We start from the raw sequence: 18,852 nt of genomic DNA, 5'->3' as shown, positions 1-18,852 counted from the left end.
ATCACCTCATTCCCCTTGCCACAGAGATTGATTCGGGTAACCTAGGCTGTTTCCAGTTGTCCCATGGTATTCCCTGGGCCAAAGAGACCAGTTCAGAAAATGGCATATGCCCCATCTGGGGCCAATGGTATTTTACAGCTACTTTCTGGGAGCTTCTGTGGTAGAAGCCCTCCTGACTCCAGCTCCTAAGAAGACACTTCAGATACCAACTCTCTCCAGCAAGCAGAGAAGTGCGGCTGTGAGATCTGGAATTGCTGCATCTATCGGGCCTGCATAGGGGAAGCCAGGCTTGGGATGAGGCTGACATCACTGTCAGAAGAAAATGACAAGAAATTAGATCACCTCTTAACTGGAGGCAAGGCTGAATCTAATCCACCCTGGACCCTGCCTGACTCTACACTTTTCAAACAGTAAGTAGCTGCCATTTTTAAGGCTAGTGGGTGTTACATTTCTGTGACCTTAACTAAACCCATTCTGACTGGTCAGCCCCCGTCCCATCTTCACTCTCAGCTCAGGACCTCATCTCATTCTTCGTGGTAGAAGTAGAAGCTGTCAGAAGCCCCTCATCTTCTCATCGCCAGAGCTACCAAGCTCACTGCAGCACCTCCACTTTCTGCCTCGCTTTCTTACGAACACGGGAGATCGGTCAACATCCCCCACTCCCATTTAAGGCCACTCCCCACCTGTGCTCTGCTTCTCATCTCGAGGGAAGCTTCCACTGTCCCTTCTCTCTCCTGCAGTGGCAGCGTCTTGTCTGCTGAGTTGATCCTGGCGGCATACGCACAAGGTTGGGCCGCTTTAACATCAGACTTGACTGCTGGCTCCTATCAGTCCCCCACGCAAGGCCAAACATCTTAAGAGCTGTCTATGGCCACCACACCCTCACCTCCTGAGCTCATCTCGCCCACTTCAACCTGGCATCTGTCCTCTCCACTCCACCTAAGGTGCTCTTATAAAGGCCTCTAATGACCTTGACCATCCCATCCATGACCGCTCCAATCCCAATGGTCACTCTCGTGCCATCACCTTACTTGACCTCATGGCAGCCTTTTATATAGTTGGCCACTCACTCCCTTCTCCTCGAAATGCTGTCTTGTCTGGGCTTCAGAAATGCCACACACTCATGGATTTCCTCCGACCTCCCTGGATGCATTGCAGTCTCTCCCACTCCTCTGCCTTGCCTCTACATAACGCTGAGCTCCAGGACTTGGCCATCAGTGTGTTCTCTCTGCAGGGACATGGCAATCAGCCAGTCCCATAGCTTTGAATTCTACCCCACCCCCATCTCTGTCTTCAGCCCACGTGTCTGCACCGGGCCCAGACTCATCCATGTCACCGCCTCCTTGGTCTCCCCTCACTGATGTCCAGAGGCATCTCAAACACAGTTCAAAAGCGGGACTCAAGTCCACCTCTCCCACTCACCACCACCCCCACAGAGAAGTTTCTTCCCATCTCAGGAAATGGCACCCCCAGCTAGCTAGATGCCAAAGCCACCCTTGCTTCTCTCTTTCACTGACCAACCCCATCAGCAAGTCCTGTGAGACTCAGTCCTGAAAGGTCTCCCTCGTCAGTCCCTTCTACCCATGCTACCATCATCTCCCATCTGGACATAAACAAACACCTCTAAGGAAACAGTTCTGCAGCTCCTCAAAAAATTAAACACAGAACAACCAGATATATGAACCAGCAAGTCCACTCCGAGGTAGAAACCCCAAAGAACTGAAAACAGGTGTTCAAATGAAAGTTTGTGCACGAATGTTCACAGCAGCGCTATTCCCAACAGCCACAAGACGAAAACCAGCCCTGCTGGCCCCATTGCCTGAAATGCACAGTCCCAGATCTTTCCATGGCCAGCTTCCACTGATCCAGGTCTCTGCCCAAACCTTGCAGGCTTTCCCTGACCCCCAGTCCGGACCCCATCATGCCTTCCTGTGTATGCCCTTCACAGAGCCAGCACAACTTGTAATCGCTTGTTCACTTCTGTGTTGTCCACCTTCTGTAACAGGTGGGGCTCCCTTTCCCGTCTTGTTCATGGAATACAGAAGGTGCTCAGAAGACAGGGTTGTTGTTGAGCCTCCAACCTCAAGTGTCCCAGCGCCCCTCCTACACAAAGCCTCCCCAGTTCCTCGACCAGACTGCACCCATCTCAGGGGCATGCCTATAGCCCGATACCCCTTTACTGCCTCCCGCTCTGACCAGAACTTCTTCTGCGGGCACTAGCAGGGCCCCTGTTCCCGAGATCCCCGCAACCCACCAGGCCTCAGTCCCTGCTTGATGAGTGACAGGGGGAGGGGAGGAGGCAAGGGGAAAAGTGCAAAGCGTCAGGTGCCCTGAAGAGCTCCCAGTAACTGCAACCTCCAGGCCTTGCGCACGAGCTTTACTTCATATTCTTTACACATTGGCACTTTATCATGGGGAAACTGATGTGCAGTGAAGTAAATAACTTGCCTCAGACCACACAGCCTTCGTGTGGAGCAACAGAGAACACAGCCTCGGAGCCCACGCTCCTAATCTCTGAGCAGGACCACGCAAAGAGAGAGACGTCTCTACTAAAAATACAAAAACTTAACCAGGCGTGGTGGCAGGTGCCTGTAGTCCCAGCTACTCAGAAGGCTGAGGCAGGAGAATGTCATGAACCCGGGAGGCGGAGCTTGCAATGAGCTGAGATCGCACCACCGCACTCCAGCCTGGGTGACAGAGCGAGACTCCGTCTCAAAAAAAAAAAAAAAGAGAGAAGAAAGCCTCAGTGTCTGTCTGCTGCAAACATGAACAGTCTTCCCAGTCCACTTCTAATCTATGAAGTCCTGATGTTTCTCCTCAGCTGTGGCATCAATGTGGGACCACGCCAGCTAAGGCCCACCAAGCTCCGGGGTGCTCTTGGCCCAGGGTTCACTACACAGTGGCTGCCGCCCTCCTTAGCAGCTCTTAGCCATAGGGAGGGGCAACCAGGGCTTGGCCCAGCAGAGACAGCCCTGAGATTGACCACAGGCCCAGCCAGGGGTGGGGACAGGGAGTGAGGGGCCTGTTGAATGCTCCTTTTAAAGCAGGCTAGCAACACCTGCTCTCTGTCAATAAACAAAGGGCACAGTCTGGGGGAACAGCAGCAGGCTCATGGGCTTTGGCGCTCAGTGACATTCATGTGGAATGCGTCTTCTCTCTTTGCAGGCCCAGGTGGACTTGGCCAAAGCTGTCACATATTTGCTCTTCCTGACACAGGCACTGAGGTTCTAGCCCTCCCAGGCCAGATGCCCCAGTGCACCCATGAGCCCAGGCTGCCAGCAGACTGGGCCTTCACAATCTCGCCCTCCAGGGGCCTGCAGGCTGGGTCTTCCAGCTTGCCCTTGGTTCAATTTTCACAGTAATGAGGAATACTATTGTTCTTTTTATGTAACAAAATTCTACATAATAAAATCCCTACTAGGCGCCAGACCCTGCCCCTTGGTGCCATGTATATTACATCTCTCAGTCCTGCCCATGACACTGCAGGGAGATCATTATTCCCACCTCCTGGATGTGAAACCTGAGGCTCAGAGAGGGCCAGTGCTTGCCCAGGGTCACACAGCTACCACGTGGAGGCAAGAGTGGGATCTGAAGTTGGGTCTATCCCAGCTCTTTCTTTCACCCCCAAATCCCCTAGATTTCCTGGTTAACTCACTGACCTGTTGTCCCCATGAGTCACTGAGACATTCCCTACCTAGCAGGGGACTCTGACAACCCTGGGTGAAAAATGATGGGGCAGTGATTGGGTGGAGCCAGTGTGGGTGATGGAGAACACAGAAGGGCGACATGGTGATGGGGGCCTGAGCACACAGGGCATGCACACCACTAGCTACACTTACCACCTGCGAGGGCAAGAGAGCCCAGAGAGGGGTTCCGGAGCAGACAGAGGAAAGAAGAAGGAGTTATTGAGTCATGAGAAGCGCTGAGACAGCCTGGGGCCTGGACCAGACACAGTCTCACAGCCTGGGCGTTCACTGCTTGGCCTGGTCAGGGCTGGGGGGTTGGGAGGGGCTGCCCTGGGCATGGTATTTCAATGCAGCTGCATTCAGACTTGCGAGACAGAGGCAGAAAGGGCATATGATCTCTTAGCATGGACAAGGGGCACATATTTGTGGCTCATCTTAAACTCCCATGACCCAGCTGCTCTCACTGGCATACTTGGGGGTGGGGACTCAGGCAGATCGCAGGTGGATGAAACCAGGGCGGGGCCAAATCTGGAAGCCAAGCTGAACAACCCCTGGGCCTTCAAAAAGAAGCCTGGCCACTGAGTGAGAGGTCTCAGGAAGGGACCAGGATCAACACAAGATGGGTCCCTGAGAGAACATGTGACACCCCCACCTCTACCTCCCCAACTCACGTGGCCGTGCAGGTCCGTGTTGAGCAGCATCAGGGCACAGGTGAGCGTGTGGATCCCATCTGAGTCAGAGATGTGGCACTCTCAGTGCGAGGATCCAACCTCTTCCCATCCCCTGTCTCCTGAAGGAACCCACCAGGAGGCCTTGGACACAGAGTGAGGCCAGCCACCTGCCAAACTCACCTCAGGGGCCAGGGCCTGCATGATGCCCCCGGTCTGTCCCCATTGCAGGTCCCAAGTCACTTGCCTGCCCCAGGAGTCTGACCACCCTGGACCCACTCTGGCCCGGACTCCTGCCTCCTGTGGCCAAATTCACCTTGAACCTCAGACCTAGGAATAGCTCTGAGCCCCCAGCCCTGCCCCTGCATTGACCTGTGTCTCTCCCAATGATGAGCCTCATCTCCCAGTTCCTGAGATGTGGGCCCATCTATTGGGCAAGTCCTGTCCCTAAGAGGACCCCAACCTAGACCCCCACCACACCGGGACAGCCACCACACCAACAGTCAGCACCATGACAGGGACCACAGAGAAGGGAGAGCCACAGAGCTGAATCCCGAGGCTGGAGGGACTTCCAGGCAGTGGGGAGGAGAACAGGCAAGACTGCGCTTTGCTCAGCAGGCAGACCGTGTGCCATAGCTTATTCAATTAGCATTCATTGAGCACCTACTGCATGCCGGAGAGGACAAACCATCTGGGCCTGGCAACAGGACCAAAGTGCCAGGTGGACCAGGGTGGGAGGGGGCCAGGGCCTGGCTGAGTGGGTGGGGAGGGTTGGGCAGAGTGGGCGGGGGCCATACCTTCCGAAGTGCTGTCATCAGGGTTGCACTGGCAGTACCGGCGGGAGAAGTGTGTGAGGACTCGCTCACGCTCTTGTGTCTCTCCCATCAGTGGGAAGGCCTTCAAGAATGTTCTGGAAGGCAATTCAAAGCTGCTGAGGGCAGTCTGAGTCCTCACCCAGGGTAAGACCACCCCCCCACACACACCACACACCCACCCTAGGAGGCCAGGGCTCCAGTGCCCCATTCTCTGGGTCTGGACGCTCTCTCCAGCCCAGGAGGCCCTGGCCCCCAGGACGGCCACTTTGGAGTGCTGAGACCAGGGGGCCTGGTAAACTTTAGAGTTTCAGTCCTCATCACCCTCCAGGGACCTTCTGGAAGTAGGCAGAGGACAGATGGTGAAGAACAAAGAAGAGCACCTCAGCACCTGCTCTTCTTCAGGGTGGATGCCCACTCCTTGCCCCTTCCCCTACAGCCAGGCCCTGTCCATGCCTGCCCTTCAGAATGCTCCTCCTCAGTCATCCTCTCTCTTTCATGTGCCTCTAGCTGAGCCCAGGCCCAACCCTGATCCCCCCACTCCTCCCCCACCCCAAGACTGAGTTGCCACCAAGTCCTGATGGTTTGTTCTTCAACCTCCACCTTAATCCTCCTCCTCTGCCACCACCCTTATCATGTGCCCAGGACAACGGGGCCACCCCTGCACCCACTACCTCCTCCCCACAGACACCAAGTTGTCTTTCTAAATACCCACGCAGGCAGGACTTACTGCTGCTTAAAATCCATCACTGGGCCAGGTGCGGTGGCTCGCACCTATAATCCCAGCATTTTGGGAGGCTGAGGTGGGCAGATCACCCAAGGTCAGGAGTTCAAGACCAGCCTGGCCAACATGGTGAAACCCTGTCTCTACTAAAAATACAAAAATTAGCCAGGTATGCTGGCACATGCCTGTAATCCAAGCTACTCAGGAGGTTGAGGAAAGAGAATCACTTGAACCCAGGAGGCAGAGGTTGTGGTGAGCCAAGGTCACGCCATTGCACTCCAGCCTGGGCAACACAGTAAGATTCTATCTCAAAAAAAAAAAAAAAAAAAAAAACCTGTGACTCCTTGGCACCCTCAGAATAGCACCCAGGCTCCTCACGTCATGGCCACATTCGCTGCCTGGACTACTCTCCTGTGCCTCCAACCTCACACCCACCTGCTATCTTCACACCCTAGACAGAGGCATTTCACTCTTCAGTGCCTCAGAGCAGGCCAGGCCTCCAGGACACCCTTCCTTCCTCGGCTGGGCAGCTCTGAATCTCCCTCAAGGCCCAAATCAAAGGTCATTCCCTTGGGAAGGGAGATTGCAGGCTGAAGCCATTGGTGTCTCCATCAGTCTTGGGTTCAGGAGATGGTTTGTTCTTAACTTTGCTATAGTTGATTTCATTTTGTCCCAGAATGACTGCAATGCCCACTTTGTTTTACCCTCTCTCATGCCACCTCCTAAGGCACCCTGGGACCTGCAAGCCATGTCTTAGCCAGCCCTTACCCTCTGAGGCGCCTCAAGGCATCCAAAACTACAGAGTACTCTCAAAATCCAATCCCAAGCAACCAACTGCTGCATAATAGCACTGCCCTGTCTGACAGCTCGCTGTCCTCCTCTCCCTATCTCTCTTGCTTCCTGTTCTCTTCTCCCATCTGTCCCCCAGCCTGGCCCCTCCCTCTTCTCACATTCCTCCAGGACTTTCTCAAAACCTCCCCCATTCCAACCTTAGCCTGTTTTACCTATGAGCCATCCATCCCAGCTCCTACTCCCCAGCCCAAACTCCCCTTCCCTAGACACTCTGCCTCAAGCCCCAACCCAGTGCCACGACCACCAAACTCTTGGGCTGTCCCTAGGGGCAGCCTCACCACTGCCCACCCTCCCCCACATCTTGGCACCACCAGCCCTTTTACTCTACCCTCTATGCAACCTCTCACACCGACCTTTCCCCTCCGCCCAACCTCATGCTTGTTCTCTCCCACCTGACCCTCTTCAGAAGCCTACACGCTTGCAGTGCCTGCAAAAATGAGCCTCAGTATTGGGCTGGCATACAAGGCACTCAGTCCAGCACCTACACCTCTGATCATAAGCTGACCCCACTGAACAACTTCCCCAACCAATCTTCCTCATTCTACTGCAATCTTTACAATTCAGCTCAGGATACAGTAGCCTGCTGAACACTAACACTTCCACTGAAAACAATAAAAACCATGGATTTTCTTAAGCTATTGGAAAAATTGCTGAGGCAGCAAAGACCAAAAGGGCCAAGATTCTGGAGAGGAGAGAACTGCGGAAAGGTAGTTTGAGCTTCTGTGGCTGCTTTTTCCCTGGGGGAATTGCTGATTATGGGCAGAGGCAAGAGGCAGGGCATTGGGTGGCTTCAAGAGGCTGGAGACTTCAGGGGCTGTAAACACATGGCCACTTTTCCCTTTGAGATAGTTGCTGAATTTCAGAGATATAAAAGATACAGGCCGGGCGTGGTGGCTCATGCCTGTAATCCCAGCACTTCGAGAGGCCGAGGCGGGCGGATCACGAGGTCAGGAGATCGAGACCATCCTGGCTAACATGGTGAAACCCCGTCTCTAATAAAAATACAAAAAATTAGCCAGGCATGGTGGCGGGCACCTGTAGTCCCATCTACTCTGGAGGCTGAGGCAGGAGAAAGGCATGAACCCAGGAGGCGGAGCTTGCAATGAGTGGAGATCATGCCACTGCACTCCAGCCTGGGCAACAGAGCAAGACTCTGTCTCAAAAATATATATATATAAAAGGCAGGAAGCAAAAAGGCTAAGCAGAAATCCTCTGAGAAGTAGAGGGATTTTTTTGTTGTTGAAGAGGAGGAAGTGTTGCTGCACTGAGAAGACAAAATTAGGCTTCTGAGCCAAGAAAGGGGTTTGCCCAACTGAACACACAAGGCTCCCAGTAGAAAACTCTGAGGACCTCTACCCTATGATCAGAGCACACCCTGAGCCATAGCAAACTTCAGTGCAAGGATTAGGACTGCATCCCCACACGCCTTCTAACTGCCTAGCAAAGGACAACGTAAACCCTCTCTGGAGGAATACAGAATAATCTAGAACCACTATAATTCTATATAAAGTATATAGCATCCAATTTTTTTTAAGTTACTAAGCAATCAAGGAGACAGGATATATGATGGAAAATAAAGAGAAAAAAGAGGTAATAGAACTAAACACAGATGATTCAGGTGATAGATACTGGAGTTAGCAGCAAGGGTTTTACAACTAATATGTTCAAAAAAGAGAGGGAAAGGTGGAGAAAATAATGGAAAAGATGGATAATTCACCCAGATAATTAGAATCTATTTTTTAATTTTTTTAATAAAATAGAAATTCTAGAAATGGAAAATATAACATAAATTCAAAACTCAGTAAATGAGTTCAAAACCCATTTATGCCTATTGTGCCATTATCAGAACGCTAAGCGTGTGGGAGTTATTTATATCCTACTGCTTAAGGTCATCGCCAAGGTCTGATTTTGTAATTCAGAAAACTGCAACCTCAGGCATAAATGGGTTAATAACACATTAGAAACAGAAAAAGGGTAAGTGAAGTGAAGTGAAAACAGGTCAGCCGAAAATATCCCAACAGAAGCAAAGAAAAAAGAATGGAAATTACTTTTTTTGTATGTAGGTTTTTCTGTTTGTTTGTTTCTTTTTTTTTTTTTTTTTTTTTTTTTTTTTTTTTTTTTTTTTTTTTTTTGAGACGGAGTCTCGCTCTGTCACCCAGGCTGGAGTGCAGTGGCCGGATCTCAGCTCACTGCAAGCTCCGCCTCCCGGGTTCACGCCATTCTCCTGCCTCAGCCTCCCGAGTAGCTGGGACTATAGGCGCCCGCCACCTCGCCCGGCTAGTTTTTTGTATTTTTTAGTAGAGACGGGGTTTCACCGTGTTAGCCAGGATGGTCTCGATCTCCTGACCTCGTGATCCGCCCGTCTCGGCCTCCCAAAGTGCTGGGATTACAGGTGTTTGTTTCTTTGAGATAGGGTTTCACTCTGTCACCCAGGCTGGAGTGCAGTGGTACAGTCATGGCTCACTACAGCCTCAACCTCCCCAGGCTCAGGTGATCCTCCCACCTAAACCTTCTGAGGAGCCGGGACAACAGGCCTGCACCACCATGCCTGGTTAATTTTTCTACTTTTTGTAGAGACTTGGCCTCCCTATGTTGTCCAGGCTGGTCTGGAACTCCTGGCCTCAGGTAATCTTCTGGCCTCGGCCTCCCAAAGTGCTAGGATTACAGGTATGAGCCACCGTGCCCAGCCAGAAATTACCTTTTTTTAAAGTGTAAGAGACACGTGGAACACAGTCAAAAGGTCTAACGTGCATGAATCACCCCACCCTTAGCTCCAAGATGCTTCCATCTCTCCTAGGGCCTGGTCAGTATCTGCCCAGTTGGCCCCTGCCACCAGAGCCTACTAGATACTACAGGGCTGCAACCATCCATTCTACCCTCTGGCTTCTAGGAACCTGCAATTGGCCCTCCTGAGGTCTACTCCCTAGGTCCTAAACCAATAGAGTTGAGATCAAATCCCATTTTACCATCTCCTCCCTCGATGACTGTGAGGAAGTCTCTTTACCCCTCTGGCCCATAGTTTCTTCATGTGAAAAACATGAATGACAGTGCCTACCTTACCAGGGTACGGAGGATGCAGTAAGCAAGGTGAGTAAAGACCTAGAGGATCTGGCAGGCAGGAAGTGCTCAATACAGGCAAGTCCTGAGCCTCCCTTCCTCTCCTAGAGTCACAACTACATTTCCACCCTCACATCCTAACAGCTACTACGAAGCGGGCACTCGCTGAACTACTGGGCCGCTGCTGCTCCTGTGGCCGCTTCCCCACAGCCTCACCAGGGGGTCAAAAGACTTGCCCAAGGTTGTACAGCAAGTTTATGGTAGAGCTGGCATAAGCATCCAGATGTGCAGCCTGAACTACTTGTGGGCACTGCCCGTCCCAGCCCCACTGACCTGAGTGCTCGGTCCAGAGTCAAGCCCGAGAAGTCGAAGAAACTGAGGTACTCCCCGGCCACCAGTCTGCTAAACTCGTTGCTGCCAGGAGAGTATGGGATGTCTGTTAGAAGCAGGGTCCAGCGCAAGGATGACAGAATCATAGGCATTACTTGGGGAGTGGGGCCCAGGGTACCCGGACCCACCCACCCCCAAGACCTGCTCAACCCCTAGGCTACTGGCCAGTTGGGCCATAACATTCAACCTTGGTCTGCGGGTGTCGGGAAGGCTTCCTGGGGGAGGTGATGTCTCAGTCAACACAAGGAATTACAAGCTAACCAGGTGAAGGGAGTAGGGGTGGGATGATGCAGTGTCCCCAGGGAGGAAACTGTATGGCATGTCCAAGAAGCTACTAGCAGGGCCATGTGGCCAGAACCTAAAGAACAGGAATGGGGCAGCAAGTGATGAGGCCAGGACCAGGGGAAGGACCAGGACTTGATTCAGAAGGGTTAAAGCAGGGATGGGCAGTCTGTATTTTGGAATGCGCTACTTGCTAAGTGGAGACCGATAGGAGGACTGCCATAGTTGTCCAGATAGAGATAGAAGGGATGGGGAGAAGAGAGATTTAGGGGGCAGAACCCACAAGACACGAAGATGGAATGGACATGGGGCATGACCAAGAAGGTAGTCCCCTGTGGGAGATGTCAGACTTCAGGACCAGGCATCCGTGTGAGAGTCATCAATCCACAGTAATAGCTCAGGGTGGGGCTGAGCCCATGCAACAGGAGAGGGCACAGACAGGCTGGCTGGCCCAGAGCCCCAAATCGGGCTGGGAACCCAGGAGCGAGCCAGCAAGAAGGCTGAGAAACAGCAGCCAGAGGTGGGGTGTGTTGTCCTGCAGGCCAACCAAGACAGTATTTCAAGAAGACTGGCATGAGGAATTCTTGTCAAAAACTAGAACAAATTTCCACCTGATTCTAATTAAGCCTAGAGCTTACTGCCCATTTGCAGGACCCATGGGAAATAGAGAAACATGTTAAATAACAGCATGAGGATACCACATCTGAACTGTGGAACATTCTTTAGGACAAGTGGCTTGGTTTCTTCAACAAATACACAGCATTTAAGAAGGGAGGAGCACTGCTGAACTGCTGAACTGTTGTTGATTCAAAGAGACTTAACAGACCAATTAGCCAAGTGCGATGTGTGGACCCTGTTTGAATCTTGATTTCAATAAACCAACATTTTTGAGACAATCAGAGAAAATTAAACACAGTCTGAATGTTGGAGAGATTAAGAATTTTTTGTTCATTTTGTTAGAAATTATAATAGAATCATGATTATGTAAAAAAAGATCCTTATCAGTTGGAGATACATACTAAAGTATTTATAAATCCAATGATAGAGTGTCTGAAATATGCATTACAATCTTCCAGCACATGAGAAAAAAGCTGTGGGTCATAGATGAAATGAGAATGAAGAAATAGTAACTTTGAAACCCAGTAATGGGTATATAGAGGTTTGATTTTTTTTTCTCTGCTTTCGTGTTTGTTGAAATTTTCACAATAAAAAGTTTAATTAAAGAAAAAGAAAGAAATGACCAGTCTCATGGAAGCTGCTGAAGGGGCTAAGGTGAGGCTTGGGGAGCAGCCACCAGATTCAAAAACACAAGGCCACCAGTGATGTTGGCACAAGAGGTTTCTGAAGTCGGTGTTGGGGGGAGGAAACCAGTGTGGAGGGGCTGAGTGTGGAGAAAGAAAGGGGATAGAGGCCATCCCGGGCAGAAAACCCAAGAATTTTGGCTAGAGGAGGAAGTGGGGCTGAGAAACAATTTTTGTTTTTCAGATGGGAGAGACTTGAGCACAATTAGCTGCTGGAGGGAGTGGTTGAAAAGATGGGAGAGGGCAGGGGCAGGCCACCAAGAAGGCTCCTGAAAGGATGGCATTAGGTTTGGGGGTCCAGTCTAGCAGAAGAGGTGAGGGCATCTGAATTGTGATTTCTGGGCTGGCGCGATTGTCAGGGACCCGGTGCAGGAGCAGCGTGGAGGCTGCGAAGGGTGGAGAGAGAAGTGGAGGGAGAGAGAAGAGGAGGGAGAGGAGGATCCAGGACCTGAGCCGCCCTCAGGGTGTCCTGAGGCCTAAAGCCTGCATGTCACCTCCCACTCATGGGCAAGGGTCTGGACTGTCTCCCAGCCCTGTGAGCAGTGCTGCAGGGCTAGGCCTGCTCCTGCACCGCTCAGAGCCTTAATGCGGATGCTGGGAAGCACTCTGGGTAAAAGGGCCAGAGGCAGGTGGCGGGTGAACACACTGGTGGTCAGAGGTGCGCAGGATGTGCCGGCAGACTTCCTCTGTCCTGCAATCCCGCCTGTCCCCTGGTCCCCCTTGGGGCTCTCATCTAGCCAGTTCCCTTTGCACCCGGTCTGAAGGCCAGGGTGTGGGCTTTGGGGGCTTCAGCCCCTTCAGCTGGTCCCAATAGACAGTAGTGCTTAATGAAGGCCAGGAGCCCTTTCCTGAGCTCTGGGTCCCAGAGGTGTCCCCCAAGGCCCAGGTTCTCCTCTCTCCCTGGCCCCATTAACTGGGCCCAGATGCTGCCAGCTTCTCTGTCCTCATATTCATGGTGGCCCCATAACCACATCCCACATCCCTCACCCCCAGCCCTGAGGGGCCGCCCGCCACCACCCCTCCCCAAGAGCATCAGCCTCGCCCAAGCAGCCCAGAAAGGAAACAGATTTAGGGCGAGGCCAGGAATGAGGACAGTGGCGGGAGGAGGTGTCCTCGGGGAACTGTTGGGAGCCACCCCCCAGCACAAGGCACCCCTGAAGAAGGTCACCCACAAACCCTTGAGGCTGAGGAAGACACGAGGTTTGCCCAGGGTTGGGGGTGGGGGAGACCACACTCACTTCTTGCCCAGCTGCCGGGCCACATCGCAGCGCTGGAAGCCCTCAAGGTGGTAGAGGCGGCGTGCCAGCCGACGAGCAGCTTCACTGACCCCCTGGCACCCGTTGGCCAGTGGGTCTGCGCTACCAGGCTCCAACCCCTCCGAGCTGCTGAGCTCAGAGTCTGAGTCTGACAGGCCATCCTTCAGGCTGGGGTCACTGCAGATGGAAGGTGGGTGGAGGAGTAGGGTCAGAGGCCCAGGGTCAAAGGCCCTGGAGGAGGCTGGGAGGCTTCCCCAGGCCACTGCAAACCATGTAGGGGCCAGAATAGGGAAAGAAGCTCCACCGCAGCAGGAGGGAATGAAATCAGACTTTCAGAAGAGCCTCTCAAGTGAACTCACAGCATAGTTCCCTGACTCCCCACTTCTACCGGGGCTGAGAAGGCCTGGAAGAGCAGAATGAAACCTCAGGACGCAGGGTGGGAAGTCTGGATGCAGAGGGTGGACCAGGTGACCTTGAAGAGGGCGTGCTGACTCTGGATACTGAGTCACTCTAATCTGCTTTGCCCACCCTGGGTCTCAGTCTCCCTATCTGCTCAGTGGTTCTCCCAGCTCCCAGCCTGGGCCCTGCCTCACCTGGTTGAGTTCAGCAACTTGTCTGTGTCCTCCTCATCATCATCCTCGTCCCCCCCTGGGCCCTGGGGGCCATCTTCATGGAATCCATTGGGCATGGCCATGAGAGACAGGCGGCTTAGGACGTTCTCAGAGCGGCTGCTGGAGATAGAGCGCCGCAGGGGGCTGCCCAGCTCCCCATCACCACCAGCTGCCCCCATGTCCCCCTCAAACCCCATGTCCCCAATGCCCAGCCCAGCCCCTGGCTCAGGGCTGTCACGAGCCCGCTGCTGGATGAGGGGTGTGAGGGGGGCCTCGAAGCTGACGCAGCTGTCACTCTCATCTGTGAGGCTCAGCCCATCTAGGGAGTCAAGGCTGCTGTACTGGGTGCCCCGCAGCAGCTCTGACTCCAGAATCTTCTCAAACGTGGCACTGAAGCCATCCCGCACATCTGGCTCCCCGGGACCATCCAACCTGTGGGATGCAAGAAGCCAGTCACCATCCTGCCAAGGTATCCCCAGTACAGGTGCTGGTAACTGCACTCATCTGTGCCTGGGAGCCCCCTAGGGGCACACCACCCCCATCCTATTCACTTATCCCTTCAGCCAATACTGACTGAGCACAGGTGCCAGACACCAGGCTGGGTACTGGGAATACTGCAGGGAAAAGAGCAGACCTAGGGCCGGGGCCATAGTGGGCTTCAGATATGTGTCTAAATGAATGAATGTAAGGCCTCTTCCCCCAGCCTGGCATAGAGGGCTGCTTCCTCCAGGCTCCCAAAGCAATGTGAACATTTTCCTATCACAACCAGTGTCACACCGGGTCATAATTTTGCTCTTCCCACAACCTGGGAGGTTCTTAGCTCGACCAAACACATCCCAGCTGTCAGGTCTGGCCTCATTGCCACCACCTCAGAGAGAGCAGGGGAGGCAGGCCCACAGCACACTGGCCTCCTGCTCCGGATCTGTTTATTTACTCCTCAGACCTTCCCGGCATGTAAGATTCTGTCTTTTCTCCTGTTTACTGTATGTTCCCCAGCTCCAGAACAAAAGCTTTGCAAAGCCACGGAGCATCCCCACACATAGTAGGTGCTCGGAACATCTAGCTGAATGATGTGCTGGGTGAATGAACATGTGCTTTTCAGCCCCATGGCCCCACCCACGCTTCTCAAGCCCTTGCAGGACCCTGTGCTGTCCCCCAAAAGAGGCCTTTGCACTGGCTGTTCCCTCTGCCCAAAGTGTTCTTCCCCAGCTAAAACCCTCCTTCCACATCCCTTTCTCAGTGAGGACTGCCCAGACTTCCCAATCTAAACCATAACCTGCCTCCAAACACCCCAGCCCCTTTTTTCCTACTTTTTCTTCCCCAAAGCACTTATCTCCTTTCAACATACTATATAAGTATTCATTGTTTTAATATTTATCTTCGGTCTCCCCACCAGACTACAAGCTCCATGAGAGCTTTTGTTTTGTTCATCTCCAGCACCTGGAAAGCAGCATCGCACATACATGAACTGAGGAGGCTGGGAAGATTCTTATCTACCAGAGACACGAGCAGGTACACAGGGGAGGAAAGAGAGAGAGACTGAGAGAGTAAGACCATGAGAGGGGGACAAGAAAGAGACAGAGGAAAGGGATACGGGAGGACAACAGAGACAGAATGTGAGAGAGATAAAGAAAGAGCTAGACAGACAAGGATAGAGATGGAAGATACAGCCGGCAACGGGAAGAGACACAAGGAAAAAACACAGCAGGCTGAGCCCGGCCCATTTCAGATCAACCGAGGCCCATAATGGGCAAAGAAGCACGCCCCTCCCTCTGCATCAGCCTCCCCTGAGGCTCTGGTCATGCCCTACTTTCCCCCAGCCCCTGCTGCGTAGCAGAGACTGAGCTGTATTTGGAGGACTGGGAAGTGCCCCTGCCCCTCAAACATCTCCTTGGCCCCCCAGTGCCTAAGATTCTGTCCCAGTATGCTTCCTGGAGAAGGCACTCCCACTCCAGCCCCAGCAGGAGCTGAGACTGCAGGCTCATTAGGCTCTCTCCTGCCAAGGAACAAAGTGGGGAGGGGGACAGAAATCTAAAAGGCGCAGAATGCCTGGCAGGGGCTGGGGTAGAAGTTTCCTCTACTGACCTCTGGAAGGAAAGGAGGGGAAAGAAGGTCCATTGCCCTGGCCACCAGGGCAAATACCCAAAGTCAGCCCAGTAAAGACACCTCTGCCAGGCCTGTGCTGGGCACTAGAGACATCCAAACAAGACAGAGCCCTGCCTGCGGGGAGCTCTCAGCCCAGGGTCAGAGCCACCAATGGACCCCCCATCTCCCACCTCCTCATGCAACTGAGCAAGCCTGAGGAGTGGCCCTGATGGGAGCTTGAAGACCATCAGTCCAATCTCCAAGCCTCCAACTGCCCCCAGCCTCGCCATCCCAAGTAAAGATGCCACCTCAATATGGTGTGCTCTAAGAAGCCCCAGTCCCCTGCCCCCGCCCTGCTGCCAGCTATGGGGCTGCCCTAGACCCTGCCTGGATGGAAACACGCTTATGGCCATGGCACACCCAGTGACACAGACACCCAACCCCACATACTCACACTCCTGCCCACGAAGACCTAGAGACACTTATCCCTACATAACATGTACATGCGCCCAAATGTGCAGCCACAAATGTCCAGGCCAGGGGCACCAACACTCCCCGCCCACAGCCACCATCCGCATGCATACCAACACGTTCACACATCCCTGTGCACACACGACATGCAGGGCAAGCACACGCTCATGCCCCCACGCACACTCACACACTACCCATACACTGCCCGTTCAGGCCAGAGCCTGCAGCTATGCGCACTAAGACTTCTTTTTTTTTTTTTTTTTTGAGACGGAGTCTCGCTCTGTCACCCAGGCTGGAGTGCAGTGGCCGGATCTCTGCTCACTGCAAGCTCCGCCTCCCGGGTTTACGCCATTCTCCTGGCTCAGCCTCCCGAGTAGCTGGGACTACAGGCGCTCGCCACCTCGCCCGGCTAGTTTTTTGTACTTTTTAGTAGAGACGGGGTTTCACCGTGTTAGCCAGGATGGTCTCGATCTCCTGACCTTGTGATCCGCCCGTCTCGGCCTCCCAAAGTGCTAGGATTACAGGCTTGAGCCACCGCGCCCGGCCTATGCGCACTAAGACTTCTAAATGCCTTCTTTTCTCAGCCCACCCTGGTGCCTTCTAGACATTTCTCTGTCCCTTCCCTGCTCTGCGTGTCCAACACACCCCCAAAACTCCAGGTGTCTCCACCATCTGCTGAGGACAATAGAAATTGGGCTGTAACTCCAACAAGCAGGACTGAAGTGAGATCCCTGGTAGAACTTCCTGACAATTACTGCAGGGGAGAGTAGCTGAGAGGGATTAAAGCCCAAAGCCTGCTTTCCCGGAGTCAGCTGAAGGATTTTGGAGAGTCTCATTTCCAGGAAGCAGAGGGATGAACCAGATTAATTTTCACATTGGGCATTTTAAAAGGACTTGGAATTCAAATGCCCAGCCTGAGATGGAGGGAGGGCAGCACTCCCCGTGCCCCGCAACCCACATAGAAGCAGCTCACAATGGCATAACCTTCAGCCCCCCAATCTGCTGGCCTTTGAATTCTCCATCAAAGTCAGTCTGTGGTTCTGACAAACCACAGACTGACAGCAGCTCTGTCCTTTCAAAACACCCAGAATCTGGGCAAAAGAGGGATATGAAATCCCCATTTTATGTATGAGAAAAACAAGAACCAGGGAAACTAAGTGGCTAGGCCCAGGCCACACAAAAACATAGCAGCCAAATGTGGTGAGCTCCCATAGCAAGACATCCACTCACCCCAGCTGAGGGTCCTCAGCATCTGGGCAGAGGCTCCTAGAAGCATCATCTCCCTCTGCCAGCACGCCAGCCCTCCAGGGCCTGGACCCTGTTGAATCTTCCAGAGTGTTCAAGTCTGGCCCCAGGGCTAGGCCATTGGTGAGAGAGAGGCCAAGGCTGAGGCCACGGAAGGCCATGTCTGGGTCCTTCGTGGGTTCCTCAGTGTCTGCTGGGGTGCCCCTTCGCTCGTGCCCTGGGCTGCAGAGGCTGCTGTTCAGGCCCTCACTGGCCATTCCATTCCGGACCCCCGGCTCCTCCTCAGGCTCCGGGCTGGGGTCATGGGTGGCATCGCCTTCCTCAGGCACTGCAGATAAGAGTTTGTCCTCCTCCATGGCAGCCACCACTTCCGCCTGTCCTGGCTGCTCCTGGGACTCCTCTAGACCTGGCAGTGGGTGGAGAGAGGAAGAACCAGTCAGACAGGGCTGGGGCTGGGGGGCGCCTGAAGTCCAGCAGGACCAGTGGCAGAGCAGCCTGCCCGAAAGTGGGAGATGGCCGAGACGATCTCCTCGGGGCCCTTCTGGCTGGAGTGTGGGTTTGGGTCATGGTGCCCTCACTGCCTTGTCCAAGCAGCCACCTCACCTCACCCTTGACCCTGGCCAGCCCACTGTGCCCCAGTCCCTGCCCTTCCTATTACCTCTTGTGTCTCTGCTGTGCCCGCCAGAGTTCACCAAAGCCCTCTGAGGAAGATTCAAGTGGGGAGGAAGTGGAGAAGGGTCCAGCAGGGCCCCCTCCCATTCCTGTTGGTGAGTGATGGTGACAAACCACAGACTGACAGCAGCCGGTCCCCTAGCTTCTTCCCGCGTTCTTGCCCTGGCTCCAGGAGCCAGAGATAAGAGAACCTTACCTTTGTGGTTAATGGAGGGAACTGGGCTGGGAGGCTGTCTTCAAGGAGGAGTTCAGAGAGGAGACAAGGAAGTCAACAGACGCAGCCTAATTGGAGCAGGGCCCACCCCAGAAGCCAAAGTGAAGCCTGGAGACAGCCAGGGATAGGCCAGCGTGGGGCGCTGTCCAGGGTGCTGGGCGGGTGGCACCACCCGGGAGCCTCTCAGAGCCCAGGCTGCCTCCACCACACACATAGCCCAGAGCCCCAGTTGTCTGGGAGGAAGGAGGAGGCCTGGGGTTCCCCTCCACTCCCGGGCCCCCATCAGAGCTCGCCCACCTGCGAGGAGGGACTCATGAGGAGGCCTCCAAGGGGCACTCTGGGGAGAGCACTAGAAGGAGAGTCAGGCCCTGCTCTGCCCAACTCCCTGCATGCCCTCGTGTGAGTCCAAGTCAGGCCTCCTCACTGGCCTGCGCAGGCCAGCCCCACTCCCCTCTGGGTCTGTTTCTCATCTGTAAAATGAGGAGACCCATTTACCCGTCATCTTCACCTCCACTGTTTCAAACGG

The 18,852-nt window shown here is 53.8% G+C and overlaps 1 protein-coding gene across 1 annotated transcript in view; it reads right to left on the bottom strand.

The window, feature by feature from the left end:
- Positions 1-18,852, bottom strand: part of PSD2 (pleckstrin and Sec7 domain containing 2) — a 48,946-nt gene that overhangs the window by 17,540 nt on the left and 12,554 nt on the right. The window contains exons 2-7 of the mRNA XM_025388796.1: positions 17,426-17,846; positions 13,622-14,071; positions 13,011-13,205; positions 10,133-10,213; positions 5,152-5,264; positions 4,358-4,416 (exon numbers count right to left, since the gene is read on the bottom strand). Coding sequence (XP_025244581.1) covers positions 4,358-4,416; positions 5,152-5,264; positions 10,133-10,213; positions 13,011-13,205; positions 13,622-14,071; positions 17,426-17,796 — 1,269 coding nt within the window. The 5' untranslated portion in view covers positions 17,797-17,846. The remainder of the gene's footprint in view (positions 1-4,357; positions 4,417-5,151; positions 5,265-10,132; positions 10,214-13,010; positions 13,206-13,621; positions 14,072-17,425; positions 17,847-18,852) is intronic.

The sequence above is a fragment of the Theropithecus gelada genome, chromosome 6 (assembly GCF_003255815.1).
Source record: "Theropithecus gelada isolate Dixy chromosome 6, Tgel_1.0, whole genome shotgun sequence".
NCBI lineage: Eukaryota > Metazoa > Chordata > Mammalia > Primates > Cercopithecidae > Theropithecus > Theropithecus gelada.
This window is presented reverse-complemented; position numbering and strand designations above follow the sequence as displayed.